This window comes from Enhydra lutris, unplaced genomic scaffold (assembly GCF_002288905.1).
Source record: "Enhydra lutris kenyoni isolate GAN:26980312 unplaced genomic scaffold, ASM228890v2 scaffoldscaffold5, whole genome shotgun sequence".
In the NCBI taxonomy this organism is placed as follows: domain Eukaryota; kingdom Metazoa; phylum Chordata; class Mammalia; order Carnivora; family Mustelidae; genus Enhydra; species Enhydra lutris.
This window is the reverse complement of record NW_019154089.1, coordinates 10429827-10445695: the sequence shown is the minus strand read 5'-3', so window position 1 is coordinate 10445695 and position 15869 is coordinate 10429827. Positions and strand designations below refer to the sequence as shown.

The window sequence follows — 15869 nt, the reverse complement described above, 5'->3', positions numbered from 1 at the left end:
GTGGCCACCTTCTTACAGTGGGCCATTTCTTCATTTGGATTGTCATTTTTATTTGTGAGCTCATCTTCGGTAGAGTTTTTTTTTCCTGTGGGGATTTTATGCTTGCTGAGATGATAGTTTCTCATCATAGTGATCCTTCATTTGTTTTCACTGAACTGACAAAGCTTTTTCTAATCCTTGTATGATCCCCAAGTTGTATGATCAATTTGTATATTGTATTTATGGCTTCATATTCCTATGGTTTCATACCTGTGCATGCTGGTGGTTTGGGTTTATTAGTGGAGCTTTTCTGGCATACCTCAAACTTATTTTGAGTCAGGCTTCCTCGTTGATCTCCTGCATATGGATTTTTGAGGTAATGTTCACACATTAATAGCAATTTCAGGCTTTCTGATTTGTCAATGGATTTCAGTTCCTTACTCCTTAATTTCTCTGCCTGCAAACATTTTGAAACCACACCCATTACTTAATGGGACTTGTGTCTTTTCTGATACCCAGACTTTATCAACATTAACTCATGATATTATCATTCCGACTTTGAAAAATTTCAAGCTTTATTCCTGTACTTGGGAATCTTTCTTTCTTGAAATTTAGCTATACACTAAAACTTTGTAGTTAGATTTTATTTGGCACCGGTATATGTTTTTCACAAAAGGACTCTAACGACCATGTTGTGGGAACACATAAACAACGTTTTACTGCCTATGAAATATTCCACCTTTTTGACCACAGAGATTTACTATAGTTTTTATTAAACTGATATCTTATTTCTTGTTGTTAGAAGTCACTTTTTTCTTAGTATTCTTAGAAACTGTACTATGAAGAATGATATGGATTAAACATTAAAGAGAATCTGGAAGACCATTTTTTAAAATACATTTATAACTCTACTGATATTAACCTCATAACTTACATAATTGTACTTTTATACTCCTAGATCATCATCTTGTCTTTTAATAGAATAGAAGCAGATAATTAGTGAGCTAGTAAGGCAAGTTATTTTAAAATATGTTCAAAGGCTGATTTGAATATAATCATGTAAATGGTTTTCATATTACTTGGGCACCATCATTAAGTCATTCTAAAAAAATTTTCTAATTCATGGATGAAATACATTTTGATTCTTCAAAATTACATTTTTAGTTAAGGCCCCATGTTAAGTTACATTTTATATTGGTCTTTGTTTCAAGGAATTCTATCTATGCCATTCTTTTCATCCACTCCTTATTGAGGATACGTTAAATGCATACTGATGGAGAGATGTACTACATGGCATGCACGTTTAAAGAACATACCCTACCCTTCTGTGAAGAATAGCAACTTTTATCACTGCTTAGCCTTTTCCCTGCTCAGTGCCCACCTCTCCCCACTCAGTGATACCACCAAGCTGTTTCTCTCCTTAAAAGCCTTTTCTACTTTAATTTTTCTCTGTTTGGTATTTCTTTATAGTCTCCCATAATATCTTATGTACATCTTTACATTTTAATGATCACATTTTCCAGTGAGTTGGTGTGGCTCACGCTTCTGAAGGCATGCTCAGTATATGTTCATCTTTGTACCTTTCTTACTTGTCACCTCTTACATTATTTGTTCCATTAGGCTTCAAGCAATAATACGACTCATAAATAAATAACTTTTCTTCCAGGATATAACTTAGGACAAATACCTTACCTAGGACAGTGCAAGATTTTGTGCCAGGAGAAACAAGATTTTGAAGTTGGGTAGTCTCGTTAGTGCTTAAAGGCAACAGTGTTGAGGCCGGACGATTTTATTTTATTAGGATACACCCACCTGGTCACATAAAAACTGATTTCCTGATTCATTCATTATTATAACATGCTTCCTGTGGGGTTTTAGGGGTCTATGATTATCTTGAAGAGGTATCAAATTACATTCTAGGATAGTATGCTTTGTTTTCACCTGGAGATTCTGTTGATGCCTCATATACGACTTGATTCATCTTTAGGTGGAAATTAGAGGGTTTTTTGGTGTCCTTTTTGATTGTAGAACCTTTAATATTAAAAGAGTGTTTTAAAAAGAGTCTGTATTATATCTATATTTAAATAACAGCTGTGTTAGATCCTTTCCCCTCCTAAATTGTACCCTTTAATATAATAAGAAACATGTGAGTTTTTGAAAGGAACTGAAAAGCATAGGCTTTTAAACAGAATAATGCAAGTCATTTAAATTAGTCATGGTTACAATTATTCTTCATAACTTTCAAGTTAAAGAAAATCTCCCTGGTGTGCCAAATGTAAGACAATTAAATTCAAATTTATCAGAGCCTCAATTGAAGACTCTGAGTTTACACATAAGAAAAAAAGAATGGGAAGGAGAGGGTCATTATGTTTGTTAAATTGCTTCCTGGTCTATAAGGGAATCTGTTAATTACTACTTAAATGTCATAGACATGATGGTCATATTTATGTCTTTAATCTTCTCATCATAAAAGTATTGTAAACACTTAAATGGATTTGGAAAATTGGAAAGGAGGAAGAAAAGTTATTTATTATCTCTCCACATGATGCAATTGCTATTAGAAAATTATTGTCATTGAGGTGCCTGGGTGGCAGGCAGTTGTAGCTGCCTGGGTGGCTCAGTTGTTGAGCGTCTGCCTTTGGCTCAGATTATGATCCCAGGTCCTGGGATCGAGCCCTGCATGGGGCTCCCTGCCCAGTGGGAAGCCTTCTTCTCCTTCTCCCACTTCCCCTGCTTGTGTTCCCTCTCACTGTCTCTCTCTTCTGTCAAACAAACAAATAAACAAAAATCTTAAAAAAAAAAAAAGAAAATTATCGTAATTATACAGTCTTTTGTTTTAAGTCAGCTATATGTCCAATGTGGTGCTTGCACTCACAACTCTGAGGTACAGTCACATTCTCCACTGACTGAACCAGCCACGTGCCCCCATTTTTATGTAGTCTTTCTGTTCTATGGAAATGTGATGGTATGGATTTTTTAATACTTAGGTGTAATCATACCTCTATGCCAAAATGTACTCATTTCTAAATTGTATTTTATTGTATATAAATTTATATTTTATGGTATAAAATATGTCTTTTATATTATAAATTATAATTTTTATCAGCAAATTTCTTTTCATGACTACATGGTAGTCATTGATTTCCCATAGCCCATTGAGGAATCTAGGGCCCCCAAAGAGAATACTGTTCATTCTTTCTCTTCCCCTATGTTACAGGGCTAGTGCTAGGAAAATATCAAAGTTCCATACCTCTTGCATTTCCTCTTGCTTCCTGCTACTGCTTCTAAGTCAAACTCTCATCCTCAAATAAAAACTCTTCATTTGGAGCTGAAGCTCTTCAGCTTTACCATCTTAACTGTCTCTGTGATGGATTGTTCTCCTTCATTCTTGCCCATATTTCACATGGATGTTGGTCATCTTTCCCCCCTTCCTGAGTTCATTGAGATCATATGCAATTTCACGTTCATATAATCAGTCCAACCAAAACTACTTAATAGTTCTTTGACCTCAATCTGGGTGATGTCTACCTCTCTCTGCTCTCCTGGCAACACTGAATCATACTATGCAACTTCATCTCTGAAATTTTATGTCTCTATCCCCAGTCTCTTATCATACTCTCAAGTACTTTTTCAGAGAGTATCTGCTCTTTTTTTTCCACTGATGACACCATTCTCCAGACAACTGCATTGTATTCTCCAAATATTTGACTTTACTTCTTCACTTACCCAACCCTATAATTTCTGTCCCTTCTTTCATTCTCAAATCTACTGTCAACTCTTATGTCCTTTGATTCTTCCTTTATACCTCATCTACAAAATCTCAGCCCAAATTTATTTTTTTATTTTTTTAAAGATTTTATTTATTCATTTGACAGACAGATATCACAAGTAGGCAGAGACGCAGGCACAGAGAGAGGAGGAAGCAGACTCCCCACCGAGCAGAGAGCCCAAAGCGGGGCTTGATCCCAGGACCCTGGGATCTTGACCCGAGCCGAAAGCAGAGGCTTTAACCCACTGAGCCACCCAGGTGCCCCATCAGCCCAAATTTAATCCAAATATTTTTCTTCTCTGTTTCAGCCTTTGGGTTGGATATAACTTACTTGGACATACTAGTGCTAGTCCATGTTCATGCTCACCATCCTTGGCTGAATCATCTGTTTTTTGGCCCATGAACATTAAGTATTCCCCTAGTACTTAATCAGCTCTCCTTCCCATTTCTCTTGGTATTCTAAACTTTTGTTTCTTTTTCAAAAAATACTAACTCCCATCTACCTTTGACCCACACCACACCTAACATTGCATCCTTTTTCACTGGACATACAAGAATATCAGAAAGTAATTTCTTTAACTTAACAAGTGGCACCTGTGAAAGTCTTCCAGGGAGTGCCTGGGTGGCGCAGTTGGTTAAATGTGACTCTTGGTTTCAGCTTAGGTCCTGATCTCAGGTTCTTGATATCAAGCCCTGCATTAAGCAGGGACTCTGCTTGAGATTCTCTCTCTCCCTCTCCCTCTCCTCCGCCCCCCATTCTCTCTCTCTCAAGTAAATAAATAAATCTTTTAAAAAATATATCCTATCCAATGTTGTAAGATATAGAAAAATATGGAAAAATATACAAAATATAGAATGGAAAGAATAATAAAGAAGAAGTAAGAATTAGAAACAAGTGACTATTTTTGGTGGGAAAAATTTATTTGAAGGGGTACAGGAGAAGAAATGCAAAACTTACTAAAGTTGATATGTGCTGGTCCATACAGCAAAGATACCTGACATGATGACAGCCCACATTAGCTCACTTTTAATCTGCATATGGTGATAAGATTATTGTAGTTGTGAAATATAGGGGCATATCATAAGGGAAATTTGTACCAAATAATGATCTTTGGCATTCTAATTATAGTTGAACTTAATTTAGTATTTTTGTATTTATTCTCAAGTTTAACTTTTTTAAATTTTCAAATGCACAAGAGAACTTTAAGTATCTTATAATGAGGAGATACATTTTGTTCACCTTCCTTCACCCCTTCCTTCCATCTTTCTTTTCTTCCTTCTTCCTTTCAACTGTAACACAACTTCAGTTACTCTTGCATCTTTGTTCTCCATATTTTGTTGCATTAATAAGTGCATGACTTAGCTCTCTTAAAATTCACATTATGTTTAAGAATCTCTTGATGTTTTTATTTGATTTGTTATTTAATGGAACTAGATAACGAATATGTCTTTCTCCTCCTCTTTTTCTCCCTTTCCTAACCCTCTGAGTTTACCCCCACCTTCATATTTCCTTTCCACCTTATCCTGATTTAACTGTAGAATAATTCCAGTTGTCTTAATCAGCCAAATAAAGTAGTAAGGCTTATCACCTGTCTGTTCAACCTTCCATCCATTCATAAGGAAATAATGTCATCTGTTTGTAGATTTTATATTTTAATAAAATATCTTTACATATAGAGATAAAATGACATCCTTACCTATTTCATCCCTTGTTGTTTCTTCCTGTAATTATGTTTTTAAAATAGTATGATTATACTATATTTTGCTTAGAGAATGTATCTTCATTTTCCTGTTAGGCCAGTAGATACCAGGCCTTGAGAGTCTGCATGAAGATTCAAATGACTAGTTGAGCCTTTCAGATACTCCATTTTCAATCCTCGAAGAATGCTTCTGTTCAAACCTTGTGTGCCTCAGTCTTGAGTCTCTGAGGTTCTACCACAGTCATAAAATCCTTCTCTCCTGTCATTGGGGCTGTAGCTTCCCTAAATCAGTTCATATTCTTCCATGAAACTTCTGTTTCTCCAAAACATGGGCAGGGCAATTTATTCTTTTATTTAAATGTAATCATTTTATAACACTATTTTGGGGGTTTCTAAAGAGAGAAGAAGAGTCACAAGCAGTCAGCTAACCATCTTTAACTAGGGACCACTCTGCACTAAATTGTAATTAGCAGGAAAAGAAACGTTAGTTGGTAGATGGATTCAAAGTTCATTTCAAATCCTCATTCTATATTGAGTAGTCATGTGATCTTTGGCAAATCATTTACCTGTGCAGGCCTTAATTTCTTCATATAATGAATTTAAATGTATTTTATAAGGATGTGAGGATTACAGAACATACAAATAATTCAAAAAAATACTAGATATCACTTAAATAACCTTTGTTTTTTGGAAATGCATTAAAAATTACACTTGGAAGGTGTTAAATGATATTTAATCAGGGAGATATCTTAATTAGTAATATAGTTCATAAATCTTTGACTAAGGAATATCAATCATTTTATATTTTCTTACCACTGGTTAAAACCAAACGATCAAATATCTTACAGAAATTGTTATCTTAGATAGTATATCATTATCATATACTCTGCAGTTGGACCTTCTCATTAGCCAAAAAATGTTCAAAGGAAATATTTTTCAATATTCCATATATCACAGGTAGTTCTTATGTCATATTAATTAAAATGGTATTTTAGAAAATAAGATTTCAAAATTTTATTAACTCAAAATATCAATTTAAGTTCAAGAATGCCATATGTACGTAGTTTCTTTTCTTTTTTTTTTTTAAGATTTTTATTTATTTATTTTGAGAGAGAGAGAGAGAGTGAGAGAGAGCATGAGAGGGGAGGTCAGAGGGTGAAGCAGACTCCCCCTGGAGCTGGGAGCCCAATGTGGGACTTGATCCCAGGACTCTGGGAACATGACCTGAGCTGAAGGCAGTTGCTTAACCAACTGAGCCACCCAGGTGCCCCCATAGTTTATTTTCTTTTAGGGTATTTCTTTGAAACTAAGTTCTTTACAAGAATTGAAAAACATTTAACTCAATCATTGCTTTTTTACTTACCTTGTCAAAGTTGTATCCATTCAATTATCTTATGTTACAGTGAAAAGTGGTATTTATAAAATATATTCTTAGAGCACACTTTCTGAGAGTTGGACAGTTAATCAAATGATTTAATCTGAAATATGAATTTGAAAATAATAAGAATTTATTGAGCAACTCATACATACACAATTTCCTTTAAAATTCCATTTATAAGGGCTAGATTTTATAGTTTAATACTGACATCATTTCAATAGAAAAAACATCATTTTTCGTTTCTTCTACTGATGCATAGCATAAATATTTGCATTTGAATCTGACATGTGATAATTCATGTGTATGTTTTCTAGGTATAGCTTATTTGAGTGGAATGTGTAGTGAAAAGAGAAAATGTATTATTGCTGAAGACAATGGCCTGAATCTTGCATTTACAATTGCTCATGAAATGGGTCACAAGTAAGTAAAAATTCTGGCTATGCCACCTATTTGCATATAACTTTGTAATTTGAGTTATTGAACTCCATTCATATCTTATGTGTTTGGGAGTGTTAGGGTTTTTTAGAAATTAGCGAAACAAAAAGGTGGTGAATATCATCTAAATTTAAAATGTCTTCTGAATCCTGTAACCGTTCCTGATACGAAATCTTACTACATTATTAGCATTCACTTTAAGACATTCATTACATGGCACATGATTCATTTCAGTACACATTTCCAAATGATATAAACATGGCAATAATTATGACCTTACAGAGCTATTTATTATTCAAATGTCCAAAGAAAACACTTAGTACAAATAAAAATACTTCCAGCCTATAATAGCATGTTTGTTATTACCCGATACAGAGTAAAGGAATAAATCTGCATGGTTTGGACTAATGTATTTGAAAGAAACTTCATTTGATCACACAGTTAGTATGTAATGAACAGTGTGTCTCAGGAACAAGTCTAAGTACTTTACATAGTTTGGTTCATTTAAAACTCAAAAAGCAAGGATCTCATTTTACAGATAATGTTAATAGTAATATAACTAGTAATAGCAACATTTATGTAGTACTATGTGCCAAGACATTTGGGGGAAGTATGGTTATTAGAATACCCATCTTACAGGGGAGAAAACTGAAGTATAGAGAAGTTACTTTGCCCTCCCAAAGTATGAAAATAGTGAGTGTTGGAGGAAGGATTTAAACTCGGGCCATATAACTGAAGTTAATACTCTTCTCTATTTTTATAGTAAGTTGTCTGCTATCTTTGGGCCTTTGATCCCTCATTAGTAAAATGGGGATAATACCTGTGTTATGAGGTTGCTCTGGGATTCAGATTATGTAAGAACAGGCTCATATTTACAGCCAGTGTACTATGGTAGAAGTTGTGTAGAGTCAGACTGAATTTTGACTGTAGCCTTCCCCGCATGCTAGCAGTATCAGCAGTACATATGAAAAGTATTTTAATTGGACTCAGATTTAGTGAGGTCCTACTCAGGGAGGTGATCTTTATGGAGGCCTCTTTGGTCAAAAACATATTTAGTTTGGCTGGTAGAGCTTAAAAATTTGAATCAGTTGCCAACATTAAAAAGTATAAATTTGACATAAAAATTCAAATTTCCAGACCTGGCAACATTAGACCCACAGTCCCATATGGCAGCCATTCCTTGGAGCTGAGCAGCGTCTGTACCCTTTAGACTGGGCCCATCTTTCCCAGCTCATCGCAGACTGTAGCTCTGTAGTATTGTAATATTGTAGACCCAGGTCACTCCATTTTTAGTATATGCTTGGACTCTGGAGACCATTGAGTAAATTGAGCCATGGAGTTGGGCTGGTATAAGAAAGCTCACAAGAAGATTTATATACGACATAACAGTGTTTGATTAAAAAAAAAAAAAAGCTTTTTATTCAAGTAAACTGAAGTATAGAAAAATGATCAAGTTAGAATTATACAGCTCAATGAGTTCTCAGAAATTGAGTATGACCATGTGCTCATAACCTACTCTAAGAAATAAGACATTTTCAACAGTGGCTGGTTTTTGATGTCACTGTTTTTAAAGGTATAAATATACTTCATTTTCTCCCATGCAGCCTTTCAGGGGTCAGTCTGGAGTGTTCTAGAATACAAAATGTTTATTTGTTATTCAAAAAAGAAACAACAACAAAAAGATAAATAACACTTTAAGATCATCATCCTTGAGGGAAAGTATGTCCTGCAATAATGGATCTGTGTTGCACTCCAGGAATGATAGGATTTAGACTCTTAATTCCAATGTAATTTTCATCATTTAAAGATATTCCAGTTTAATCATATTAAGGAAAACCAAGAGCCTTATTTGAATAAAACATACTGAAAATCATCTTTATTCTAAACAATGTTTAGTAAAAGTGAATATTGAAAAATTTTAAGACCACAAGTGCAAATTCATCCTAAGCACAATTTTTAAAAGTTAAATGCTAGTTTTCTAATAATATAATTTTCACTCTTTAGCTATGCATTAATAGCGTGGTATACAAGCAATCTTCAGTATATTTTTATGAAACAGACAAGTAACCTGAATAGTAGAAGTTTCACTTTATGAAGCAAACTTACTTTACTTTAGTACATGTAAAATAAATTTCTTTAAACTCTGATGTATTCTAAATATGTAGGAAAAACACAAATTAAAAGAACCAGCTACAATGCAAATTGATTTATTAACATGCAAAGGCTTGGTCAAGAACCTCCAACTACTTAAAAAACGAAATGAAATAGTTTAAGGAAGGCCACTTGAGCTTTATGTAGTAGAAACATTGGTTTATGACCAGGAACTCAGGTTGGAATGGCTAAAATGGTAGTAAAATATTATTTTTTTTTGACTTTTATAGAGCTGTACCCAAAATCAATAGAAATGTGCCAAAGGTAGGGTGATGCTTGATGGATTAAGACCAGGACATGTGATATATGTTGAACTACTTAGTTACTTTTTTAAAAATCCTCCTTCCTTGTAAGCAATATTTGTCTTAAAAGTAGAGGCTACTGTTTTTCTCAAAGTAGAAAGTGGGATACACTAACAGAGTAATTGTGTCTTTAACGAAGTACATACAAAGGAATAGATAGGAGAGAGGTCGTCTGTATTAATTATATCATCATCATCCAGTATAAGATATAAAGCACAGTGAAAGAAAAATGTAAGAAGACATAAAAAGCAATTCATATTCACATAGCCTCTCAAATACGCAGTTTTCACAAATATTAGATTGAATCAGTTAAGTTCTTATTTTTTGTCTTTTCGAATTTCTTTCTTTTGTTTTTTTTGGGAGAGGTTATAACGTTTTCCAATTTATTTCTTTACACAGAAAATGGATCATAAAATTCTGCGAACCACAATTTTAAGAATGGCAGAATGAGTCCACTTAAACTTGTCAATTAAAGAACGCCTTTGTAGTCACACATGAAATGTTTCTAAATTGATTTGGGATGAGTGTGTTTATGTTTTTATACTTTATGTGTTTATACTTTGAATTTGGTTTCTAGAATTTCCCAGAGAAACTCCACATGTGGCTGGAAGTCAGTAAGGGCCACCAAGTAATAAAACCGAGGCTTAAGAGTGAGAATTTGAGTAATTGAAGAGAGAAAAAAAAAAAATTTTACTCTTTCAAAAGAATCTTAAATGTAAAAATGTATCAAATTTTCCTTTGGGAAATTGCCAAATAAAAAAATTTCTATGTAATGATATATAAAAGTATAGATTAGTATCCATAGCAAGAAAGAGGAAATACATGATTGATACCAACGTTTATGATTCTTTTTCAAAATTATTTTCCTTTCTAAACAATAGGTTAAGAGGGTGTGACTTTTTTCTTATAACCAAAATTTTCAACAATAGAATGTTTTTATTGGTATTAAATGTATTGATAGTCATGAACATTAATTTACTGTGATAGAGGCTAAAACTTTATTTTCTAAAACTTTATAAGTAATACCTTAGGAAATTGTTCATGAATATGATGGAGTTTTTTGCGTGCACATGTATACACATATGCACTATATTTTATATATTTTATATGATCTTTATAAACAATAATTTATTAAAGTAAGAAATTTTACCTTGATTTCAAGCCACACTTTATTACTGATGTATAAATTGTAGTTAGATTACTGTGTTTGGGGGGTGTCCCCAAGACCACCCTCAGGTTCCCTAATTCGTTAGCAGGACTCACAAAACTCATTAAAGCCATTTTACTCAAATGATAGTTTATTACAGTAAAAGGATAATAGATTAAAATCCGCAAAGGAACAGGCATATGGGGCTGAGTCCAGGGGATATATGGCAGAAACTCAAAGTTGTCTTCTCCCTGTGAAGTGGTGCAGAACAAACTGTGAGTTAATTCTCTAAACAATGATCTGTGAAACACACACACAAAATATGGCCGACCCAAGAAACTAACCTGAGCTTTGGTATCCAGGGTTTATAATAGATGGTAATGTTGGTCATGGAGGCACGACCGACCACAGACAAGGCAGACCTTCGTTTTCCATCCCCTTCAGAAATCAAACTGGCCAGGCCCTACCCGGAGATCATATCATTAGTATAAGCTATCAGGTTTGTCCTAGGGCCCCCAGGTAAAAAAAGACATTCTTATCACAAAAGATATTCCAAAAGCTTACAGATTACCTCCCAGGAACTGGGCAAAGTCTAGACCTATGTGCAAGCTTTGGACCACCCAAAATTGCGGAGTTAACTTTTTGCTGCATAATTGTACAGTATTTTTTAAGTCTTAAGATATATTTACATTAGATTGCCAAAACATTCCTAATAAAAATAATAATGTCTTATTTTATTAGAAGGCATTGTACTAAATGCTGTGTATTCCTCGATAATACAATTTCATAAAAAAGTGTAGCTATCTTTTGTGATTATCATCTTTTTACAGATGAGGAAACTAAAGCTAATAGAGATTAATTTTTTAGGAGTTCTTTTGATGCTAAGAGCATCCTTTTTTCATCAAATATATTTTTAAGATTTCTCTAGTTCTCTTAAAGTAATCTTGTTTTTTCACGCTTTTAAACTGTAAATTTTTTTAGTAGTCAAATGTCATTTTTTTTATTATTTCTTCTGTAGCTTTTTATGGTTAAAGAAGTCCCTCCTCATTCTAATATTTAAAAAACACATTTTGTCTGCTTGTTTTATATTTTCTTCTCTCTCATCTCTCTCTCTCCTTTTTTTCACCACTGAGCACTAGAAGACCACCTAGAACCTATTTTAGTGTGTGTAGTAAAGTTCTCTCCATTAAATTTGATTGTTCATTAACTGCTCAATAAATTGTCTTACTGTTCAGAATGTGGTCTCTGATGATGTAAGGGCTATGCCAGAATGCAGCACATTGCTTGCTCCATTGAAAAAGTCTTGAAAGGAGGGGGAAAAAAAAGAGAGCAAATACAGTCAGCTCAGTTCAACTGTGTGCTTAGTGATATAGCTGATTTACATTCTCGTGCCAGCTACTTATCTAGATACAAATCTGTAAAAAAGAGTTAGTCTTCTGCAGCCAGGGCACAGACCATACTCGGAATATCCCTGCCACATAATACTTACTCTAAGAGAGTGCTGCATGGAAGTCATGTTTGAGTTGGTAGAGAGCCCAGTATTTTTATTTTTAGCCTAAAAGGTGGTCTGTAATTGAATTGTATACATCTCTTCTCATGTATTTATGAAGTATTTTTAGCTGTAAATTCTGCAACACAATTCTTTGCCAATAATACAAGTCATTTTTTGTACAAATAGCAGTGTTATAGATTGTTTGGTTTTTTATATATATATATATATATATATATATATATATATATATATATTTACATATATATCCTATAATAAAACATCACTATATTGAGTGTATCATATATACATAATACATATATAATTTATATAACAAAAATATAAATACATACCGTATATACATATCACATCCTTTTTTTCTTTATGGCCATAAATAACTCAATCCTCTCTGTGAATTCCAACTGAAAGCAAAATAGCCTCTCATATTGGGCAAGCTCTTACTAAAATTTATCCCCAGGACTTAGATATTATGATTATATAAATTATCAGGGAAATAACAATTTTAAAGATAATGTTAGTAATATAATCCTATGAGTATTTATCTGACCTTGCTAAATCTGGAGATTTATTAAACAAAACTACACGTAGTACATCAAGACCAAAGGCTTCTGTGCCCTCCTGCAGAGGAAAGGTAGTAGTAAAATTAGCTTTATTCTAGAGAAGTTGATTGCCAAAGCTTACACAGCTAATTCAGTGCCCAGGTGGATGTTCAGAGTCAAGTTATCCAAATCCAGAGTTCATATTGTTAGTTACTGTACTATGCCACAAATCCTGAGAGATACTTTTTTTTAAAAGAGAGAGAGTGTATGTACGTTAGTGCAGAGGGGAGAGTGACCAAGGGGGAGGGAGAGAAAGAATCTCAAGTAGACTCAATATCCAGCTCAGAGCCTGTCGTTGGGCTCAGTCCCACAACCATGAGATAACAACCTGAGCTGAAACTGAGTTGATCGCTTAATCAACTGACCCACCCAGTGCCCCCTGAAAGATACTTCTAGGTACCTTAAATTTACTCAACTTAGTGGTGGGCTAGTTCTGTATTATCTGTCTCTACCTCATCTCTAAAGCTGTACCTCACATGCTCCCTCTTACTGTCAGCACTGCAGCCACATTATTATCTCTTACTGATCATAATTCATATATTATATCAATAACTATTTCCTACAGGATGTGTTCTGTGTAGGTTAGTCTCTCTATTAAACACTTAATGGCAATATCTCTTTATAAATGCATATTCCTTCACCTATCACAGGCTGTAAGCTCCAAGAGGTAATGAACCATGCCCATTTTTTATTATTGTGGGATTCCTAATGCATTTGATAGTACTTGGGACATATTAGACATGCAGTAAATATGTATAAAATAAGTGAATGCTTTAATATATTAATTTTCATAGTAAAATAGTCTTACACATAGAATGTCAATGAAAATTTGTTAGAGAAAAGACGCTATATGCACAGAGTGTTTAGATTGTTTTTAAATATTGTATGAATCTTTTAATAAGTTATCAGGTAAAGTTTTATAAAAATAATGTGTATTTGTAAATATACCCAAGACCACATGGAGTGAGACTTTATTCCATTATGTATATACAGAAATGACTCCCCACAGCCTAGAAAGGCTTACCCCTTAGGTTTTCCTATCACAATAATTGGAAGCTCCATCTTTCTAGTTGCTCAGCCAAACACAGTAAAATTATCCTTAGGCTCTCTGTTTCTTACTTTCCACATTCAGTCCATGAATGTTGAAGCTGCCTTCATAATATGTCCATATTCTGTTTGTATCTCACTAATTCTACCATTGCCATTCTGGAACAAACCACCATCATCTTTTATGTGGATTATTACTAACAGGGCTCCAGATGCATCAGCTTCTTTTCTGTAACTCAAAACACCCACTTCAAAGCCTTTGCCTTTCTTTAGGTATCTGCTCAACTATCACCTTCTCAGTGAGACCTTTCTGTTAACATTTCTTAAGAATGTAGACATAACCACAGCCCCAGCTTATGACCCTCTTCCCGCTTTTATTTTTTTCCTAAAACTTTTCCAATCCCAACTATATATTTGTCTATCTATCAATATATGTGTATGTATATAGTGAATTCTTACCTCCTTAGTTCACTATTATATTCCCAGCATCCTAGAACAATAATATTTGCATACTTGGCATAGCATGAACTCAAAAATGTATTTATTAAATGAAGATAAATTCGTTTTTTTAGAAGTGTAGCTTGTATAACCTCCTGTGCCTTATTGAAGAGCTGAATATACAAATGTACTAATTTTCTAGCAGAAATGAAAAAAATACTCTTCCTACAGAACTTCATTGTTATATCTAAGTAATATGTTGGCATTTATTTTCACATTGAAAATTCACAGGAGGATTCACACTAAGATTTGGATTGAGTGGAAGTTGAAAAGACATTGGAGTCTCCCATTCCCATTACAAATGCTCAAAAATCCCAAAAGGAAAATTTTCTTTTTTTATATAAATAGCCAAGATAAAGAGCCAGAAGGAGAAACTTACACATGGTAGAGAGGTAGGATCTTTCCATATAAAAGAGCTGGAATTTCTCATTCACTGGGGTCTAAATCTTGGTACTGGATGGAGGAGCTAAGGGTTGAATGCACTCTGGTAAATGCGAGCCAAAGTTTCATGGCTCCTCACATGGCAATGTGTATTTCCAGCGTCCTGGAAGCAAATAATTCGGTTGAGGACATGGAATGGAAAAAAAAAATAATCCATTGAGGTGAAACGGATTCTAATTACAGAGCTTCAAAGCATAAATGGACAAATTAACAAAACAGTTAAATAACCACCATCATAGTAGGGGGTTTTGTTGTTGTTGTTTTGCTTTTTGTTTGTTTTTGTTTTTTAAGTAGATTCCACACATGGGCGGAGCCCAACATGGGGCTCAAATTCACAACCCTGAGATCAAGAGTCAGATGGTTAACCAACCGAATCACCCAGGCCCCAATAGTAAGTGGTTTTACCACAGCACTCTATAACTGTTAGATCAACTGAACAGAAAGATCTCTGTGGAAGAGAAAAGATTTTAAACAACTAGAAAGATTGATATACTGGGCAAATATAAAACCTGCAGCCAATTAATAAGGAAAACCTGCTCTTTCAAAACACCAGATTTTCATGAAGAAGGACCATATATCATTTTTTAGACTTAAAGAAGTCTAAACAAGTGTCCTAAAATTAATATACAGACAAACTTTTCTTATTACAATATGATTTAGTTAAGCAACCGATAACAAAAAGAAAACTAAGAAATGCATACATTAAGAAATTTATAAGCGTACTTTTGAAAAACCCACAGATCAAAGAAGAAATCGTTAGAGAAACTAGAGAACTTAGTTTTAAACAATAACAAATATACCACTTCACAAGTTTGTAGCATTGCAGATAAAGCAGCACACAGAAGAAAACGAGTAACTTTGAACACATATATAAAAACTAAATTATGAAATTAATGACCTTAAGTTTTCATAT

At 33.9% G+C, this 15869-nt stretch overlaps 1 protein-coding gene across 1 annotated transcript in view; it reads left to right on the top strand.

Annotated features, from left to right (window-relative positions):
* Positions 1–15869, top strand: part of LOC111141183 (ADAM metallopeptidase with thrombospondin type 1 motif 19) — a 246812-nt gene that overhangs the window by 108455 nt on the left and 122488 nt on the right. Inside the window, exon 8 of the mRNA XM_022493562.1 lies at positions 7141–7246. Coding sequence (XP_022349270.1) covers positions 7141–7246 — 106 coding nt within the window. The remainder of the gene's footprint in view (positions 1–7140; positions 7247–15869) is intronic.